At 43.7% G+C, this 20000-nt stretch overlaps 3 protein-coding genes across 3 annotated transcripts; 2 read left to right on the plus strand and 1 right to left on the minus strand.

Moving 5' to 3' along the window:
* Positions 1 to 3408: 3408 nt before the first annotated feature.
* LOC307233902 (uncharacterized protein) lies at positions 3409 to 4925 on the minus strand. Its single transcript, XM_080005371.1, has 4 exons — positions 4814 to 4925; positions 4676 to 4730; positions 4185 to 4335; positions 3409 to 3997 (listed from the first exon to the last, which is right to left on the minus strand). Exons 2-4 carry the CDS (start codon positions 4713 to 4715, stop codon positions 3421 to 3423), a joined length of 768 nt encoding a protein of 255 aa, XP_079861497.1. The 5' UTR covers positions 4716 to 4730; positions 4814 to 4925; the 3' UTR covers positions 3409 to 3420.
* Positions 4926 to 6316: 1391 nt separating this feature from the next.
* LOC307234214 (uncharacterized protein) lies at positions 6317 to 7390 on the plus strand (the record flags this gene model as incomplete). The annotated part of the gene is made up of 3 exons (XM_080005823.1): positions 6317 to 6356; positions 6507 to 6657; positions 6817 to 7390. 3 exons carry the CDS (start codon positions 6317 to 6319, stop codon positions 7388 to 7390), a joined length of 765 nt encoding a protein of 254 aa, XP_079861949.1.
* A 5136-nt stretch (positions 7391 to 12526) lies between these two features.
* apoeb (apolipoprotein Eb) lies at positions 12527 to 15135 on the plus strand. The gene is made up of 5 exons (XM_080005887.1): positions 12527 to 12576; positions 12917 to 12983; positions 13095 to 13248; positions 13509 to 13796; positions 13885 to 15135. The coding sequence occupies exons 2-5, from the start codon at positions 12941 to 12943 to the stop codon at positions 14228 to 14230; spliced, it is 831 nt and encodes a 276-aa protein (XP_079862013.1). The 5' UTR covers positions 12527 to 12576; positions 12917 to 12940; the 3' UTR covers positions 14231 to 15135.
* Positions 15136 to 20000: the final 4865 nt, after the last annotated feature.

Here is a 20000-nt window from a genome sequence, read left to right on the forward strand (position 1 = left end):
TCTATCTATTTATCTGTCTATTTACTACACAACAATCCTTTATTTTAACTGGATTATACACTAATTAAAACATACTTAGGAATTTAATATTTCACTGCTGCCCAGTCTGTTCCACTAGATGCCACTAAATCTTACACTTTGCTCCTTTTACTTAATCGGGCAAAATAGAGCCAAGATGATGTTAGTTTGTGAGGTTCTCTCCCCCAGGGGGCAGCATTTAGCTGGTGAGAGGAGCAGGACGAGCAGGAGAAGATTTATTGTTAATCACAATCTTTTAAATGCTTCCTTTTATTGGCTTGAAGAGCCAATAATTCACAATAGCATTTCAAAATTATACCAAAAGCTGGAGGACATATGACTTAATGACCCAAAGTGGTGGAGGAGGGATAAAAGAAATACAGGAAAGTTTTTGTCATAAATTAATTCAACTGCATTCATCCATAAGAAAATACTTTCTGGAAACTATATCTCCAGATGTTTCATACGCCCAAAATGTCCACTGTAATGCCATCTCATGATGTTATTATGATGCCATAATGTCAGGTTTCATTTTCAGATGTTTTTATTTTTATTTGATTTTATTAAGCCCAATTTCATCTTTATTAATTCTTAAAATTCAATTCGACAATTTTTTTGGTATTTTTCTTCATCTCCTCACTACTGATAGTAGCCAACATGTGCTGCCCCACAACTGGTAAAACAAACAAAAAAAAGGGTTTTTATATTTTTATGACTTCAGAGATGTTCAAATGTGTCAATTCTGCCTCTGTGGGCTTGATTTCTGTGAAAAACGGAGCAAATACATTCGTTGACAATATAAAAGAATGACCGTTTCGTCATTTTTCAACCCAGGTCTTATTAAAATGTCGGTTTCATTACCAAGTGTTCATGGCACGACATCACTGCACACTTTACCGTTGAGAAGCTTCCCACTGTGCTGCAGCTTCTCACTGTGCTTCAACACTTAAACAACATGTTGACTCTTATTTCCAGCAGAGTGACTGAGTTTTAAAATAATGAAGCCATCCTTTAAAGATATTATCCTTTAATTTGAGTAAGGGCAGCTTTACTAAGGTACCTAGTAGGGGTAGAGTTTACACATGAAATGTAAATGTTTTGGAAATGTAGTCAATTTATTAATTATGTCCTTTGAAAATTGCACATATTAATACTGCCCATTGTTTATAGACAGCTCTTCGTTTAAATGTAGGTAATAAAATATTTCTTATTTTGCAGAGATTATTTTTATGGTTGATAATTAATCAGCAACTTCATTGTTGACTGAATGCCTGTATGGTGGTGTACACCCAGACCTCATACTACTCCATCCCCCTTCCACCACTTGGTGGAGATCTGGTCCCTGAAAGGAAACTGTGAATGTCAAAGTATCTGTTTTGTGAAACAGAGACCACGGTGGGCTGCCCACTGTTACGATAAGATTAATGTGAGGTCATTTCAATGTGATGTGTCCTGGTCCCACTGAGCCTGTTATGGCCTGAAGCCAGTCGTATCCGGCGACAGTGCAAAGACAGAGGGGATTAAGATTTAGATTCACAATGGCTCCTCAACGCCAGACGCCTATCTCCTCATCTCGGCTGCTACTGATCTGCTTATCAACGAGAAATAAATGCTCTGCCAAAAGCCTCCTATCTGCATCAAAAGAGGGTCACTGCGTCATTACAGTGGCCAAAGCAAGAATTGTCTTGTTCAAAGAAACTTCAGATTAAGAACGACCGGCTGCAGCAGTTTATCGTCGCTGAATTGTCTCCGTAGGGGGTGAGGGGGGAGCTCCGTCTGGACCCGATCTCTGAATGCTCCTGTGAGGAACAATTACTACCCATGCCTTTTAAACACAGTGAATGTGGGCATTGAGTGGATGGCCCATCTGGGTAGCCATTCTGATGCAAAGGTTGTGTATAACAAGCTCGGGAACGGTGGGACTGGGAGTCTGCATGCTTTGCAACCAAGTCCTTTATCGCAGTTTTACAGTGCGAGAGGGATTGACAAGCGCCGCATTTACAAGACAATGTAACGAGGTCCCGCGGCCCTGAGCCGGCTCTCAAGAAAACTTCACACAAACCACCGCCCCTAAATGGGCACTCTTGACCAGAGACTTGAAAGAACAATCCCCCTTCTAACTCGGAAACATGGGATAGCAGTAAAAGATAGAATTTAAAAAAACTGCTAGTATATTGAATTTTGCATTGCTTATAGGAATACAGCAGTAGCAAAAGTAATGCAGGTGAGGACTCAAGGACTTTGAACTCAAGTGACGTTGAAGTACACACAGTTGGTCTTATTGTACCTAGGACAGAGCTTGAGATGGGGACCCATCATCATTAAGCCAAGATATAGAGCATGGGATCCAAGAAAACAGTTGTTTTGAGAAATTAATTAAATTGAAATTCAACTGAAATTTATATTTAAAATGCATATCCTAGAAAGGTATGCTATTATTTATTTACAGTCTATACAAAAAGCTATGGTACACATTTATTTTATGCTGTGAATAAAATAAAATATTTTTTTGTATTTCAAAATGTCCGTGCGTCCTCCTAAAAAAGTTACCTCATGCATCCACATTGGTCCTCAAGTCACATTAAGATTTGTTTTTATTTGGGTGTGTTTTGTACGCAGACATGGTACACCCATCTGTGGGGCATGTTGTTTTGAATGAATTTGAGTCGGTAACTACATGTGCGTGCATGTATGTGTGTGTGTGTGTGTGTGTGTGTGTGTGTGAGTGCTATGTTGTGTTGTCAATAGCCTCTGATGCTCCATGCTGGAATGAGGGTTGAAAGATCTGTTTTCATGAAGCTTTTCTCGGTCCATGCATGTAAAGATTGTTTTTTTTTAGTTTTTTTTTTTATGTGTCAGTCACATTACTCAATGCAATTTCCAGGAATCTTTGTCAAGCATTGGCATGTCCAACAACAATAGTCTGTCAGGGCACAAAGTGACTTGAGGCATGTGGGACAAATCTGTGATAAAACAGGTCGGGGCCTGTCAGAGGACGGTGTTCTGTAGGTACTATACAGATAATAATGATAGTAGCAGTTGCTCCAGAGCAAGCAGTGGCACATGTTACCCCACCTTTGAAAGGTGGATCACAACCAGTCTGTGGACAAGCAAGGACAGTCATGTGTGTGTTGCAAAGGCATTTATTTTTTTGGTAATAATTTATGAAAAAACACAAAGAAACGTCACAGACGTTTACATTACAGAAGAAGATAAAAACTAAATATATACATGTCCGAAAGTGCTGAGGTCTACCTTGCATTTTTCACCTTGCACTTAATAAATACTATGTGGTCCAGGTGCATTTATTTTACATTTCAGGATGTAACTTCACATGTTTACCTAAGCTGTGCACAGGAACAACAAATGGTGTTATGTTAATTTGAGGAAGTGGAGAAGAACTTAGTTGCTGTCGACAAAGGACTGGTACAGAGAGCTGAGCTGGGCCTGCAGGTCCGACGCGTAGGGGTCCAGCTTTTCCTTCAGATCCTCAGCATAGGGGACTACCAGTTGCTTCACCAGCTTGGCTCTCTGGGCCAGCTCAACCTGCACCTTGTCTGCCATGGGGGTCACGGTGTTCTGGAAGTCCTGGAGACGCTGGTCCACTCTCTGCTTCAGCTCCTCTGTGTAGGGGCCCATCTGTGTCTGCAGCTCCTTGACGCTCTGCTCCAGGCTACTCTTCAGCTCCTCGCTCTTCTGCACCAGGGAGGTCTTCAGGGCCTCCGAGTCCAGGGAGTCTGCGTAAGGCGCGAGCTCCTGTTTGAGCTGCTCCACCTTCAGCTGGATCTGGGCCTTCATCTCCTCGGCGTAGGGCTCCACCTGGCCCCTGACTGCGTTCAGATCCTGGCTCAGACGCTCCCTCAGCACCTCGGCCTCCTGGGTGATCTTGGACACGAGGTCCTTGGCCATAGGGGGAAGCTGCTCCTGCAGAGTGACGGCATACTGGCTGGCCACGTCGGCACTTTCTGTGAGACGGGCACTGGAGAAGAAACAGGGAAGAGCGTTGAGAAAGGATAAAATTGTGTTCCTTGATGTTCAATGATATTCAAACATGGTAGTACTATACATTACTACTATAAACTACTACTATTAGTACTGTATGTTAGTGTGCAACATGTAGAACATAAGGCCACATATTGGTTGGTCCCAAAGCCCTTGTGACTTACTTGACCTCCTGTCCAAGCTGTGACTTCCTGATCATCCGGAGTGTGTCGTCGGCTGTCTGCGTTGCCTTGGCAACATAGTCCCAGAAGGCATCAGTCAGCACCTCCAGCTGTGGCTTGGGTTCATCAGCATGGAAGATGCTGGCGTGGCAGCCTGCGGAATGGACAGAACGTTGATAAGCAGAGGACATTTTAAGCCACATAAGTACACACTCAACCTTTTAAGGTTGTGTTTATAGATTGTAGATTTATAGATCCACTGGTTAAAAATACATGCAAAAGGAAGATCTGTTGGTGGGAACAGTTGTGGTATAAGCGACAACTTTTTAAGCCAATGGAGCATCAAACCCAGTCTACGGATAATTTGATGCACCCTTCAGTGCGAGTTCAGCATTTTATAATTGCAGCGTTCAATGTAGGCCAACCTTAACCTTGCACATACATGCAATCACAGCAAACCAGACACCACTATCATTAAAAAAATTTATACTCACCAGACATTACTGCAATAGCAAGGACCACGAGAACCTTCATGACTGTGTCTTTCCGCTGAAAAAAGAACATATCAAGCATTAATCTGGCATTGCTTTCAAAATGTCACAACAAAATTGGATCGAAAGCCCAATTCTTACCTGATTTTTTTTATCCTGTACTGTATATCTCTAGGGGTTCTTTGTTCCTGTCAGTGTGTCAGATCAACGCTATGCCATATTTATACCGTCGGCGGTTGAGAGTTGTAGGAAAGGTCCAGAGTCCAGGAGTCACTGCCATGTTGTCAGTGCGGTTCCCTTCCGCTTTCGGCGGCTTCTCAAAGCTACTGTCAAAAAATAAATACAATAAAACACACACACACACACACACACACACAGACACACACACACACACACACACACACACACACACACACACACACACACACACACACACACACACACACACACACACACACACACACACACACACACACACTTATGTAAGTTTACCACTAAAATTCTATATGTTGTTTTTTTACCATCAATATCTGTCAATCAACCCATTTTTTTGAAGGAATTTAAGAGATTGTTATCAACTGTTAACGTAGTTCAGTGCTAACACTCATAGATAAGTCTAGATAGCCTTGGCCGGTCGCGGACTTTGTCATTTGCACGACAAAAAGGATGTTTTCATGCAGAGAGGAGTAAAACCTGCATGCATTTGACCGAGATCCTCTCGTCACCAGATGTAATGAATAACAACAGCTATTCAGATACTTGTGAATAAGAAAATCCTATAATATTACCTGACCAGTGAACTTTATTGATTCTGTTCTGAACATTGAACCATATGTGTTTAGGATAACATGGGTCAGCTGACCTTTGGCCAGACTTCTGACTCGTGTGCTAGTGGAATGTGGCCATCAGACAGAAACTATTCCAGAAGGCTTCCATTACGTTGGCTGGCAGAACATTAAACTAACCGAGACTGTAAAAGGCACCCATATCTAATCCAGATCTTTGGCATCAAATAAGACTTGTCAGTGAAGAAACTGTAGGAGTTACAAAATCCCAGAGTGTGACCTTGGATGAACCTCGGGGTCACAAATAACACTGCAGGCCTCACACTTTCATGGACATAAATCTCCTATAGGTGTAAAAATACATGATCCGATATCCAGACTAATTGTGCTAATAAGACATGGGGGCATTATGACATGATACATGTCTGTTTTTGTTCATGGAATCTTCATCATCTACAGTCATCTTTATAACACAAGGTATTTGTCAGTAATCTCTAACATGATGGTGTCAGGCGTTGCAAGGTGTTTTTGCGTGTAAAGGGGTGTGTTGGGCGCTTCCACGTGTTGTGTCGACGTCTCTCTATGGCAATCTGCAATGTGGGCCAGCCGAGGTGACAGCGAGGCATCCAGTCGTGGACTTTGGCTTCATTAACAGCTCTCCGGCTATATAAATGGACACAATCCCACCGCCTTAGCAAACATATCACCGGCGGGACCTGCGGATATCGAAATAAGTTCAGGTATGACGGAAAGAGTAATAGATTACAAATGAGAAAAACATTTGCCGTTTGTAAAATTGTGGCAACGTTCCCTTGACTAACCCACTGTTTCTTTTGTGCAGTCTTAAAATCATACTGTCATGAAGGTCGTCGTTGTGCTCGCCCTGGCCGTTTTCACCGGTGAGTTTGACTCCAATCTTGTTTTATCGAAGGAAATGACAGAAAATGTTCTAAATGTTCAATTCCAAAAATGTTTATGTATATAGCTCGCACAATTTGGGGATGAAGTAAATGTCGTTACACATCTAAACCAGAATAATGCTCCAACAGGCTGTCATGCCAACCTCTTCTACGCCGATGAGCCCAAACCTCAGATGGAGGTCCTGACTGATGCCTTCTGGGACTACGTTGCCAAGGCAACAAAGACAGCTGATGACACACTCCAGATGATCAGGAAGTCGCAGTTTGGACAGGAAGTCAAGTGAGTTACGAGACGTGGGGCCTGAATAGTACTGCGACACGGTCACACCATTCGTGGAACAAATAATCCCAGCACTGGAACTGATACACAGAGCTTCACACATGGAAGGACTTATGTCTCAAACTCAACCGTATGGTTCCCTTTGTTTCTCTCCTCCAGCGCCCGTCTCACAGAAAGTGCCGACGTGGCCAGCCAGTATGCCGTCACTCTGCAGGAGCAGCTTCCCCCTATGGCCCAGGACCTCGTGTCCAAGATCACCCAGGAGGCCGAGATGCTGAGGGAGCGTCTGAGCCAGGAGCTGCTCAGCGTCAGGGGCCAGGTGGAGCCCTACGCCGAGGAGATGAAGGCCCAGATCCAGCTGAAGGTGGAGCAGCTCAAGCAGGAGCTTGCGCCCTACGCCACGCTGGACTCGGAGGCCCTGAAGACCTCCCTGGTGCAGAAGAGCGAGGAGCTGAAGAGCAGCCTGGAGCAGAGTGTCAACGAGCTGCAGTCCAAAATGGGCCCCTATGCGGAGGAGGTGAAACAGAGAATGGACCAGCGTCTCCAGGACTTCCAGAACACCGTGACCCCCATAGCTGCCCAGGTGCAGGTTGAGCTGGCCCAGAGAGCCAAGCAGGTGAAGCAGATCGTGGCCCCCTATGCTGAGGATCTGAGGGAAAAGCTGGACCCCTACGCCTCGGACCTCCAGGCCCAGCTCAGCTCTCTGTACCAGTCCTTTGTCGACGGCAATTAAGTCACCTGTCACAATATCTTTCGGACAGTTTTATATAAATAATCTCTGCACGGACAAGCATGTCTTTGTTTGATGTTTGACTGCCGGTCTGTGACCATGCACAATGCCTTTTTGCTTTTTATATTATGAGAATAAAGATATAACAGAAACAATCACTTCTGTGTGTTTTCATATCATTTTGCTGCTTAGGAAACACCGTATATGAAAATCATTTTGGTCTGGGAGGTAATCTATTGCTGGATTTCACAAATGATTGTTCTTTCAGAAGAATGACTGCCACCTAGTGCAGTAAGCCAACCTTTTTTCTTCTTAGGACCCCCAATTTGATATGCATTAGTGCACGTTTCCACGTTTAGTAAGATTTATTCTCTGGGACCCAAATACGAGGAGATTTTTATTGTTAGATATGATTTAGTGTCTACTATGGGTAGGTAGATAACAGTGAAACTATGATCAAAACAAATCATTATTGTACTACTTGTATTACTTTCTCTAATTGGTGCTGAGATGTTGTAAATGAAATAACGGTGACGTATGAGTAATTTTGCTGTAGACCCCCTGGATTCTCTTGCAGGACCCCCTGGGATCCCCAGACCCAAAGTTGAGAACCACCGCACTCGTGAATATCGACGGTCAATTCTACAGTCGATAAAGTCTATAAATTCAGTAACCGTAAACAACACAAGTGAGACTAGGTTTCTTTTTTTGGGGGGGGACTTTCACCGTGTGAACAATCTGTTCTTGTCTGACTGCAAAATAGTCCCCCCCCCCATCATACTGATCAACGGCGGGTATGGACTGGGCGTGTTGGGATGTGTCTCTGCACGCACGAATCCCTGTCTTTGTGTCCCAGCTTTCCTTGTTTACCTCCCCGCTGCACTCCCACTCTGCCTTTCCCACTGGCAAACAACATTCCACCGCTCTGCCCTCAAATCTCAGCGTCTCCACACTCCTTTCACCCTCCGGCAACCCACAACATGTTCTGCTGGTGGCATGAAATTAAACTAAAAGGTTGTGCGCTTTGAATTTTTAAACATTATCATTATAATTAACATGTCATGTTTACCTATATGAATGAATACAAACAGTCAATTGTTTGGGCATCAAGCTTTAAAACGGATCTAAGTACATATGACCGCATTTAATTCACCTAAAATGATTGTTATTCCTTCTTGTTATTTTGTTATTATTCACAAACCACCGAAAACAAACAGGGTTGAATTCAAATCTGCAAAGCTTAATGTGACACATTTGAAGAGCTTCCCAAACAAACATTATGTTTTGCGCAATGTTGTCGATTGAGAACGCGTTGGATTTCAAGTTGAGGATCAACTTTCAAACATGGCCAAACTCTTGGCGCTCACATCTGTTGCTGTTTATTAGGGCAATATTGATTAAAGCAAAAATGTAAATAACTTATAATGGCTTAACCAAGATGTTAAGATGGGAATTGTTGAATACAATCATTTTGAGGGATAAGGAACATGGGACACCGGGACATCAATGATGAATCCTTGATAATACTAGTTGAATAGTTTCTAGTTAACTTACTCCTTTTTCTGATCATATCATTTGGCCAATGCTGTGGCAGAGGCCGTTAGAATAATAATGCAGAATAATGCAAATGACAATCAGCGGACACATTCATCAAGCAGCTAGGCCATCAACCCAACATCCTGTTGTTTACAATGCCTGTGCACTCTGACACAAATTCACCGAGTGATCCGAACCATGACTCAGTCACAGCTGTCCGACGGAGACGCTGGTTCTGCAAAGGAAAAGCACATCTGAAACTGTAAATACAGTTCAGCGCCCTGCAACCCAGACGCTCCAACTCCAGTAACCTCCCTGAGTCACCCCCCGCGGGACGGAGGGCTTTCAGACTTCTCCTTCGGCATAAACTTCACAACATCCGAAATAACGTTCACTTCACCGCAGACCGTAGGTTTCGATTCAGCTTTGTCAAAATATGAGCTCATCTGAGGTTACCGAGGTTCACCGTCAGCTCTGGCCATCTCACGCGCAGCCTCTATGCATGACAACACCGCACAGAAACTTTCACTGCCCTCCTATATACTTTACTTGGCTCTTTTTTGTTCTTCTATTTGCTATTTGCTTTGTAAGTTTTGACTATTTTGCGATATTTGGCTTTTTATATTTGCTGACTGTTAGCCTTTTTTACTCTAATTGTCTGTACAGCAATACAAGGAATATTACTTGGCCGAATAAACAGATTCCAGTTGTGATTTTAGTGTGCTGTGTTTGCATACAACAAGTATTTAGTAGTACTGTATATCATCCTGGTACTTTTCATACTATTCGAACAACTATGACTTTGGACATACAAAACACCAATTTGGTGTATAAAAAGTGTGCAAATAGGACATTTCAGACACAGCAACAAGGGTGTGAGGATTAGTTTTGGTTAGGTTTTTAGGAGTTCACTTTTAGACCTTTACTCCAGCTTGTATTCGGGGTTTATCCTTGGTGGGTGCATTACTTTGATTTTGCACTTCAACTCTGAGCTGGAACTCAAACTGAGCTGATTGTGACTCATTGTGACCGATGCTGTGGGTTTCATGTTGGCTCCTGACCTTTGTTACTCCATTTTATCAAGTCCATCGATGGACCGCCGGAAGCCTCCTTGGAACGCCATGTGGCCAGCGAAAAAAAGGAATTTAACAAAACCAACGCAGTGTATAAACAAGGAATGCTGGTTGTGTTTCCCCTATCGAAATGCATCTCGGTTTGCATCGCCGGCGCAGCAGAGCTCGCAGAGTGGAACACTAGACAAAGTCTAACACAAGAGTGAAGTGAAAGGAAAAAGAAAAAAAAGATTTACCAGTGAAAAGTCCATAGCGTGACTCGGCCTCGGCTATTTGGATTAAACTTCTAATGTTATTTAGTTCCTCCGTTGAACTGGACCGGACTTGTTGGAGTGCTTAGTGTGCGCTTCCTCCGCGACACGCCCCTGCAGGGACCCGGGCTCTGTCGTGGATCAGCGCGTTCAAAGGTCCTTTATGCCTTTCACCCGAGAAAGACGCTCGGTACATTTATAGGTCCAACACGACCGACTGTGGTTCTTATACGTACTCATACAATGGAAAAGCAGTTGAAGTTGCTCCTTGAATGCTCTGATATTAAACCCGTCTAATAAATGAAGAGTAGATCAATCATTGAGGGGGATGGAACTCCTGACCAGGCCGACCGATTCAAACTTTGTTCCACAGAAGAAGACAGGTCTTATGTGCGCAAAGGTCACGAGTCACAGTATTAAGCAATGATGGAATTAAAGCAGGTGACGTAAAACAGTTGACGTTGGATCCGAGTGAGATAAACATTTACACTTGTATTCTGCTGAAGGTTGTACAACACTGAGGCGTCTTGTATTTCGGGTCAGATAGTCACGATACAAAAAGATCAACAAAACACAGTAAGTATGAAGAGAATATTGAGTTGCTCATTGCTGCAATCCAATGCCATTAAAAAGAGGAACAACAATCAAAACCAATTGAATATCTCTGAAAATTAGAGAAGAAGTCGAGAGGGAAACAAATGGCCAGAAACCTCAAACATCACCTTTCCAGTGACATGAATAGTAAGCCATGACATCCTGTTTTTAAGCTATAAAACAACAATTTGAATTAACTTGACACCCTGTGGGAATGGGGCTTTCCTTTCAAACTGTTTCCTCACGCGTTGCTTAATTTCATCAATCCATCCTCTGCTCTCTATTCAACTGTCCCCAAGCACCAACATGCCCCTAACACCGCCTTGTGAAGATAGATCCTGTTTATTATGGAAGCTCTGAACCATGCCACTCGATTACAAGGGCTGAGATACAGTGCTGCTGGATGGCAAAACTTTGATCGGTGTGTGCAGAAAAAAAATAAAAAATAAAAAACACATATAGATAGTCCAGATGAAGCTACTATCATGTGGTTTAACAACTTAAACCTTGCTGACTTATTATACTCAAACTCACTAATGATGGGGGTATTTTGTTGTTTGTCACTTTTTTTTTTTTTTTTTTACAAACCACAACAAACAAAAAAAATATGATATGAATGAATAGACCCCCTGCGATTCCTCCGAGGACCTCGGTGGGGCCGCAGACCCCCGTGGGAAACCTATGCAGTAGCCTTGTACGGGGGAGAACATGGGCTCTAGACGATGGCAAATAAAACATTGAATTAAATTAAATTAAAACATATTTTGATTTGAAATTGATTGTTGGTACTATACACATACCTGAGCATTTAAGGTAAGGACAGGGGTTGTAACAAGCAGGTAAACTAAAAACTAAAAACATGTTTAAAGGCAACGGTAAATAAAGTCTTTTAAAAAATGGGTTAAGTGATTGTATATAAAGCGGGTTGTTTTTTTTTAAGCACAAAGTCTATTTTTTCCTTTTTCTGTTGTTGTTTTCTTAATATAAACGTGACAAATAACAGATCTTACCGCTTAACAAACCGGCGAATAAAAAAATAATAATACAATAACGAATACGATTACGCACATTTGAGAATTTTTTGTATTTTTGGAGCTTATAGAGCTTATTGTGCGTAATCACCGGGTGTCATGACATTTCACTGCATATATGTACGACCGTATGTGTATGTATGTGACAAATAATTTCTTGAACTTGAACTTGAACTTGAATATCGTAAAAAAAACCTAACTTTTATGAAACTATTTTTGATATATAAAGTTTCTAAGTATAGCCGAAAACCTTTTTTTTTTTTTTTTTTTTGCACTTATAAATAACATGGAATAATAAACGCAGACACGTGCGGGATGTGTTTTGTCACGGTCCTCATACCAAGGGTCGCCAGCGCCGTGGAGATGTCCCGCGTTGCGCAACCGCCGCTCCGGCGTCGCGAACAGGCGAGAACTTCGGCCGCGGCGGTGGCGCGTGGAGGGGAGTCGCTGCACCGCGGCCACGTGAACGCGCTCTCTCACACGCACGCTCGCACACACACACACACACACACACACACACACACACACACACACACACACACGCACACGCGCACACACACACGCGCACACACACACACACACACACACGCGCAGGCACGCACACACACACTCCCCCAACGAGCACGCGCAACCGAGCTCCGGGGACGCTATAAAAGCGCTTGGCCGCAGTCCCCACGGCACGGAAGAAGAGGAACTTCCCCCAGGTGAGTAAGGACATCACCGCTCTGCTGCTGCGACCACAGCTCAGAACAGTGCCAGGATTCTCCATGCTTATTATTATTATTAGTAGTAGTAGTAGTATTATTAGTAGCAGTAGTATTAGTGATATTATTATTATTGCTGTTATTGTTATAAATGGAGCAATGAAGGGGATTCCCTGCATCGTTATCCTATGCCAACACGTATTCTAATATGCATCAAATTATTGTCGTTCACTCAATTACAAAATTGGAAAATACAGGATATGACAACTGTTTTTTTTTGTGTATGATTTTGTGTTTTGATTTTTGTTTGCTGATTTTTTACTTTAATCCTTGTCCATAGTCGTATCTGTTTTGTCAAACAACCATGAAGGCTGTAGCTCTGATCCTTGCTCTGGCGGTCATCACTGGTAAATATCCCTGATATCTGGTCCCTGCTAGCCTTGTATTTCATTGGATATTGCCTAGGTTTTCCATGTCTCCGGTACTAAATATCCTTTTCAATCTGTCTGTGCCAACAGGCTGCAATGCCCGTTCGGTGCCAGAGGCTGATGCCACCCCAGTCCGCTGGGAGGAGACTGTGGAACGCTTCTGGGAGTATGTCTCTGAGCTGAACAGCAAAGCTGATGGAGTTGTGGAGAACCTCAAGGCCTCTCAGCTCTCCAGAGAACTCGAGTAAGTGACTCATTAAAGTCACGTAAACACACATAAAATGTTTATGCTGTGGCACAATTTTCCCCACTGTGTGCCATGTCTTATGCAGGAAGTCATTGATTTCAAGGCCAACAATCCTGTTTATTTCACTTTGTCTTTACCCTCCCTATAGCCATTATTCATTTCCCCCCCTTTAATTCCCGTACAAGCTCCTGTATTCGTCCAACATTATTTTGGAAAACAATGCACCAGTGTCTTCATCTCTGGCTGTCTTCTTCCAGCACCCTGATCACCGACACCATGGCTGAGCTGGCTGTGTACAGAGCTGACATCGAGGCCAGGCTCGGCCCCTATACCCAGGATACCGCTGGCCAGCTGTCCCAGGACCTGCAGCTTTTGGCCAACAGACTGCAGACCGACATGCTGGACGCCAAAGAGAAAAGCACCCAGTACCTCGACGAGGTCAGGACCATGATGGAGCAGAACGCTGATGATGTCCACAACCGCCTGAGCATCTACACCCGCAAGCTGAAGAAGCGTCTGAACAAGGACACCGAGGCGATCCGCACGTAAGTAGAGTGATGGCTTCACGTCATCATGGCTTCAACATCTCGCAACATAAAACCCAATCAACCCCCTTTCCTCCCTCCCCACCAGCACCGTGACCACCTACCTTGGTGAGCTCCAGTCCCGTGGCACCCAGAACATGGACATGGTGAAGGCCCATGTGGAGCCCTACCTCAGCCAGGCCCATGGCACCGCATCCGAGAAGCTGGGCACTTTCACATCCCTGCTGAAGACCCAGGCTGAAGGCCTGGGCCAGCAGCTTGAGACCCAGGCTGAGGATCTGAAGGGAAAGCTGGAGGCCACCGCTCAGGAACTACGCACCGACCTGGAGGGCAAGATCGACAAGCTGAGCGACCTGATCGCACCCTTTGCGGCCAAGATCCGTGAGCAAGTTCAGACCATCATGGACACTGTCAAGGAGACCTCCAGTGCCTAAACGCAGAGACTGTGAGGGTTTCATAAGGGGTAGTAGACAGTCAGTCATCCACTGTTTTCCCAAAAGCGGAAATCAGTGGAGAGCTGCTTTCTTTACACCCTGACAGAAAAGAGCAGAGAGGATGAGTTGAGTGTTACAGATCTTTTCATGTATGTGGGCTCATTGTTATTGGTATCGGAGCTGACGACTCGGAGGGAGGGCTGGTGTGATGGGGAGAGCTTTGATGTGGCAGTCAGCAGATCTTCGGGTCTGCTACCGCTTGATCACCGTTATCTCTCAACTCCTCTTCTCTCTCGTCATTTCTTCTGATCCCTAAACACAACAGCGCATGCTCCAAAGCAACCTTTCATACGCCAACAGAAGCCCAATCTTTAATCTGCCTTTCTTGTCTATGTTGAGTTACCTGCAAGCTGTTTAAACCCCCACTATGTGGCTGATCTGTGACATTCCTAGATTTTGTTTGCTGTACTCAAGATACTCAAGGCTGGGGGAATGGGGATCACGCCCAAAGCCAACACCCACACAGTACCCCAAATTCACCCAGGAATCAAACACATGTGCAGCCGTGTCTTTCATTTTAAGTGCACTGAACGATATCAGCCTACGGGGGCACAATATATCGCTGCCAGTATATCTAGAGGTAATACCACTTATGCACCCTTTTCCTCTGTACTTATACTATAGATCTCTACTGGTTGTAATTTTCAACAAAATGTTAAGTGTGACACCCAATGAATAAAGCGTAACGCTGCCTACAAAATTGTAATTTTTTTTGTCTACAGTCCTTCTGGATTTTTGCATTTCACATGCAAACCGCACTGCTCGCTACAATACACAGGCTGCCTCAGCATTCATCTGTTTATGGGCTTATGGGAGTGAATCAAATAAAAACCTCAAAATGTTAAGTCATGTGTTGCTTCTTTTTTTTAATCACTCACCAATTTAACAAAAAGTGTCGAGACAAATATAATTATTGAATCGACAAACTATTCATCGGCTCCGGGATAGAAATGTACGATTAATTAACAACTACTCTTTTCTTTGTAAGTTAGAGGATCATCTTGTAATGAGTTTCTGTCTCTAAAATCAAATCAAAGACGCTTTATTCCAATATTTGCAATGACATTTTTAATCACCGTTAAGCCGTAGTGCAGTATTTATGATTTTAAGCCCTAACCCCCTGAATGCAATAAAAAAAAAAAAATCTATACACCAGCCCGTTTGAACTTTTTTTTTTTACTCGGGGGGATGACTAATCACAGTCAAGTGAACCAAGCGTTCTATCCCTCCATCCCTCTCACCTCCCCACTACCTCTCTTCTGCATCATTTATTTTCCTTTCTCCTTTCGTTCGTTCTCTCTCCCAATTGTTTTGACTTCCTCTCTTCAGCGATCCAGACAAATAAGGACAGGCACACACACACACACGCACACACACACACGCGCGCACACACACACACACACACACACACACACACACACACTGGAAGATGAAGTGAGGAAAGTGAAACTCAGCATGGTTTCCCCTCTGAAGTACAGAGTCCGGGCCAGCAGAGGACACCATTTGTTCCTCCTTCGTCTGTTTGCCCTGACCTCCTCCGTCCACTCAGGCCCTCGCTACGCAAAGAGGCAGCTGTGTTTTCCTTCCTGTAGATATTATATGTGAACTGGAAGGGAGCAGAGCAACATCAACCCTACGAACTTCAAGAGTCAACACCGCTTGACTTTTTCTTTTCCACAGGTTTTTTTTTTTTTTTTTTTAATGTTTTAATTTTTTTTTTTTTTTTTTTGCAAACGCTAGAGCCGGTGATTGATCATGCAGAGCCAACCATCAACACAATCAAGCTCTCAACATTCCAATGACCCACAATAAATGGAATGGAATAATGTATGTAATGTGCATCGAAAATACATGAGAAATACACATTTTGAACTGAGGGCAACAAGTTCATCACAGTTCGTGAGCTGCTCTTATTTTAACAGCTCTACCAGGCTGACACGCCTCCCATCGCCTGTAAAACGTCTTCATCTTGTGTTTACCTCGTAGTCATATCTGGGCTAAAGGTTAGTGCACTCAAACTGAAAGAGTGACCAAAAAGTGTTTGTCGACGTGATATCACCCTCGCTGAATAACAGCGTTTACATCAGCGCCTCTCCCCCGCGGTGAGACCAGTAAACCTTTTCGTGGGGAACGGCAAAACCAGCCATTACCGCAGGGGTTTGGTCACGGCGAAAACAGGAAAACCACCAATGTTCTACCAGTCAGCACTTCTCCTGCTCCCGGGGCGTCTTAGAGCCGGGAACGCTGGCAGGTGCTGGCCGGACCGTGACCGCCGGTAACCCCCTCTGCCGAACGCCCTGCGGAGATTTTTTTTTTGACATTTTAACAATCCTCCGCTCTCTCCCTCCCCTCGCGGCCTCTGGCAAAGAGTCGCGGGCGCAGCACGGGGGCCCTCTGGCGAAAAAGGCAAACCCCGGTCATTTGGACGCGGGGTGTTATTGTAAATTAGGGACGCGGAAAAGACATCCACTTTCCCTTGGAAGCCGATTGCCCACTCGACACGTCAGCTGTGGGGATAAAGGAGATGCATATTTAGTGGCTTTTTAGGAGCTTTGTGAGAGGTGTTTGGGGCTTGGTGGAGCTCAGTTGTGAGCCTCGCATAATCAAAGGCATTTAGCCTCCCCTGTGTGAGAGAGGAATGTCGTAAACCGGGCCGAATCAAACCCTCGGAACCAAACAGCCAGAGACAGTTTGTCTCCCCGCGTCTCCGTCTCACCTCGCCATTGTAATGAGAGGTTACCGTCGTTCACCCGACTGTGGCCAACAGTTTTCTCCTGCGTGCTAATTTACAAGACAGACCACATGCCGCTCCGTCTGACTTACTTCCCCTTTATTCTTGAGGAGACGCCGGAGAGATTTCATAACCCCGTCCGTTTCTAATTGAAAAAAAGAGCATCTTGCGGCTGAGGTTGTAATGCGAAGAAATGCCCGAACTAATCCTCGTCCCGGCAAAGGGAACACAGGTTAACGCTCAAAAGCCGAGCAGTCTAAAAGCCTCTGTGGATTTCATTGACACAAGAATTTGCTCCACGTTAATAAAGGTGTCTGTGAACCGCATGTTTTGTTGAGCCGGGACGGTATGAAGGGATCGCTTTCGAGTTCAGAAATCACACCATTTTCTAGCTATTTCAAGGAAAATGTTGTTCATCGTCGGTGAAGCTAAGAGGACAAACGCCTTCAGGTGAGCCAAAATTCAAGGACCGAAAATTTCAGGGTGGAGGAGGTGGAGGAGGTAGCCGCTTTCTCTGCAAGGCGACGAGGGGGCCGTGGGTTCCAGCACCACTTCAGCACCAGTTCACCATTTTTTGATCGAATCAAGCTCATGTTTCTAATCTGTAACCAGCAAACCATGTTGACTGAGAGGACTAATGGGTGTTTATCACTCAAATCACTCGAAAAAATGACAGACAAAAAGACTATTAAGAAAGATTCTTTACTAAAAAAGATTATTTATATAACCATATCTTTTTTAAATTGCAGATGTTATCTTCACATATATGTGTATATACAGTATACTGTATTTAAATTAAATGTAACATTCTCTTTCTGATTTCCATTTGCTTTGGCAATGTAATGTCAAAAAAGCCCTTTGAATTGAATTTAATTGTAATTGATAAGACCGGCCGACCGACGGACAGATAGATAGATAGATAGATAGATAGATAGATAGACAGATAGAATAAACATTAAAATACACAGTAGATATAACAGGTATAAACCATTCAATAAACATACTAAACATTGACCCAGAGATGCTTGACCAACACATGGGTCCCACAGTAGACTTTAGTCGCCACGCTGTGTTATCACCGCTTCACAGTATCAGCAACCCCTGAACTCAGCATTCAGCTTTCCTTCCACATCACTTTTTCTTTACGAACATATTTCATCCAACAAATCAATTTTGCCCCCAGGATTGAATGACTAAATACAAACATACAAAATACCAAACAGACCCAACAAGACAATGCACATTACAAAGGTCAAAGGTCAAAGTGTTTTACTAATCAGAAGCACAACACAGTATAACAGTATAAAAGTATAACAGTATAACAGTATAAAAGTATAACAGTATAACAGTACAGGGTCATTCTGAACAGTGAAAGAAGCATTGAAAGAAGGTATTCAGTTGTTTAAAAGAGTCAGCAAATGAGGGCAACACTACATTTAGTCATTTAGCAGACGCTTTTATCCAAAGCGACTTACAATTGTTCAAACACCGACGGACGCAGCCATCAGGAGCAATGAGGGGTTAATTGTCTTGCTCAAGGACACTACAGCCTGCTAGCAGGAGGAGCCTGGGATCGAACCAGCGACCTTTAGATCACTAGACCACCAGCTCTACTGCCTGAGCCACCATCCCCCCAAGACACCAACAACACTAACAAGAATACGGCAAGAATAGCAAAAATATACATAATAAAATAAGAAAAATAAAACAACACTAGCAGCAATTACAGGGAATACAAAAATGGGGAATATAGCATATGTATATCCTGATGGTTGTTGACAGAGGGAGAGTATGACAGTACAATATGAGTAGAAATGTTGAATATTATAATAAAGAGTGGAGGTGGGCCGATGAATATGTATATCAAATTAGGGCATTTACATTGAATGTACAAGTGACCAGAGCATAGAATTGTTCATGTGTCACCAACATGCTCAGTAGCTTAGAAATGCCGGTTAAGGAGCCTGATGGCCTAAGTCTGGTTGTCCGCGCCCTAATGCGCCGGTAACGTCTACCAGGCGGCGGCAACGTGAACAGTCCATTTCCCGGATGGCGTCTGTCTTTTTTGATTTTCCGTGCGTTCCCAAGGCGTCGTGTGTGGTAGATGCCTTGCACGGAGGGGAAGTGGCAGCCCACGATGCGCTACGCTTTCTTCACCACCCTCTGGAGGGCATTGCGATCATCAGTGGAGCAGCTGCCGTACCAGGCGGCGATGCAGCCAGAGAGGATGCTCTCAATGCTGCACCTGCGGAGGTTGGTGAACGTTTTGGCAGACACGGCAAACTTCTCGAGTCTCCTCAGGGAGAAAAGGCGCGTTTGGCCAGTTTTTACCGCCGAGTCCGCTCGCCTGGACCCGGTGAGGTCCTTTTTGATGAACGCACCGAGGAACTTGAAGCGGGAGGCTCTCTCCCCTCCTGCCCCGTCGACGTGTATGGGGGGGCACGCATGACCCCTCCCCTACTGCTTCCTGAAGTCTTATGGGGACAATGGCATTCTGTTTGAAGCAGGTGGGGACTGCAGACTGGTTCAGGGAGATGTGGAATATAGAGGTGAATACCACCACTAGCTGGTTGGCGCATCTGAGGACACGGCCTCGAATGCCCTCTGGCTCTGGTAACTTCCGGGTTTACTGTTTTGAAAGCGGTAAACATGCTATTACAACACAGATATAACACAACTGGAGTTTGTGACAATAAGAATGATATAATTATTATAAATTCATTATTATAATGTTATTATTAACATGTTAATTATTATTATTATTATTATTATTATTATTATTATTATTATTATTATTATTATTATTATAAATAATAATAATTTATCTATCTATTTATTTATTTTTTAATACTACTACTACTACTAATAATAATAATAATAATAATAAAAAAAATAATATTAATAAAGAAAATGAGCAAAAAAAACATATTTTTCATAAAAATCTAAAAGTAAAATAGGAGACTTTATTTTGCCTCTAGA

The sequence above is a fragment of the Zeus faber genome (assembly GCF_960531495.2).
Source record: "Zeus faber genome assembly, chromosome: 8".
Classification (NCBI taxonomy): domain Eukaryota; kingdom Metazoa; phylum Chordata; class Actinopteri; order Zeiformes; family Zeidae; genus Zeus; species Zeus faber.

Coding starts and splice junctions, on each gene's coding strand:
- LOC307233902 (XM_080005371.1), bottom strand. CDS start 4,715: ATGAAGGTTCTCGTGGTCCTTGCTATTGCAGTAATGTCTG. Junction 4,336..4,675: donor TGCTATTGCAGTAATGTCTG/GTGAGTATAAAT, acceptor TCCATTCCGCAG/GCTGCCACGCCAGCATCTTC. Junction 3,998..4,184: donor CAGCTTGGACAGGAGGTCAA/GTAAGTCACAAG, acceptor TTTCTTCTCCAG/TGCCCGTCTCACAGAAAGTG.
- apoeb (XM_080005887.1), top strand. CDS start 12,941: ATGAAGGCTGTAGCTCTGATCCTTGCTCTGGCGGTCATCACTG. Junction 12,984..13,094: donor TGCTCTGGCGGTCATCACTG/GTAAATATCCCT, acceptor CTGTGCCAACAG/GCTGCAATGCCCGTTCGGTG. Junction 13,249..13,508: donor CAGCTCTCCAGAGAACTCGA/GTAAGTGACTCA, acceptor GTCTTCTTCCAG/CACCCTGATCACCGACACCA.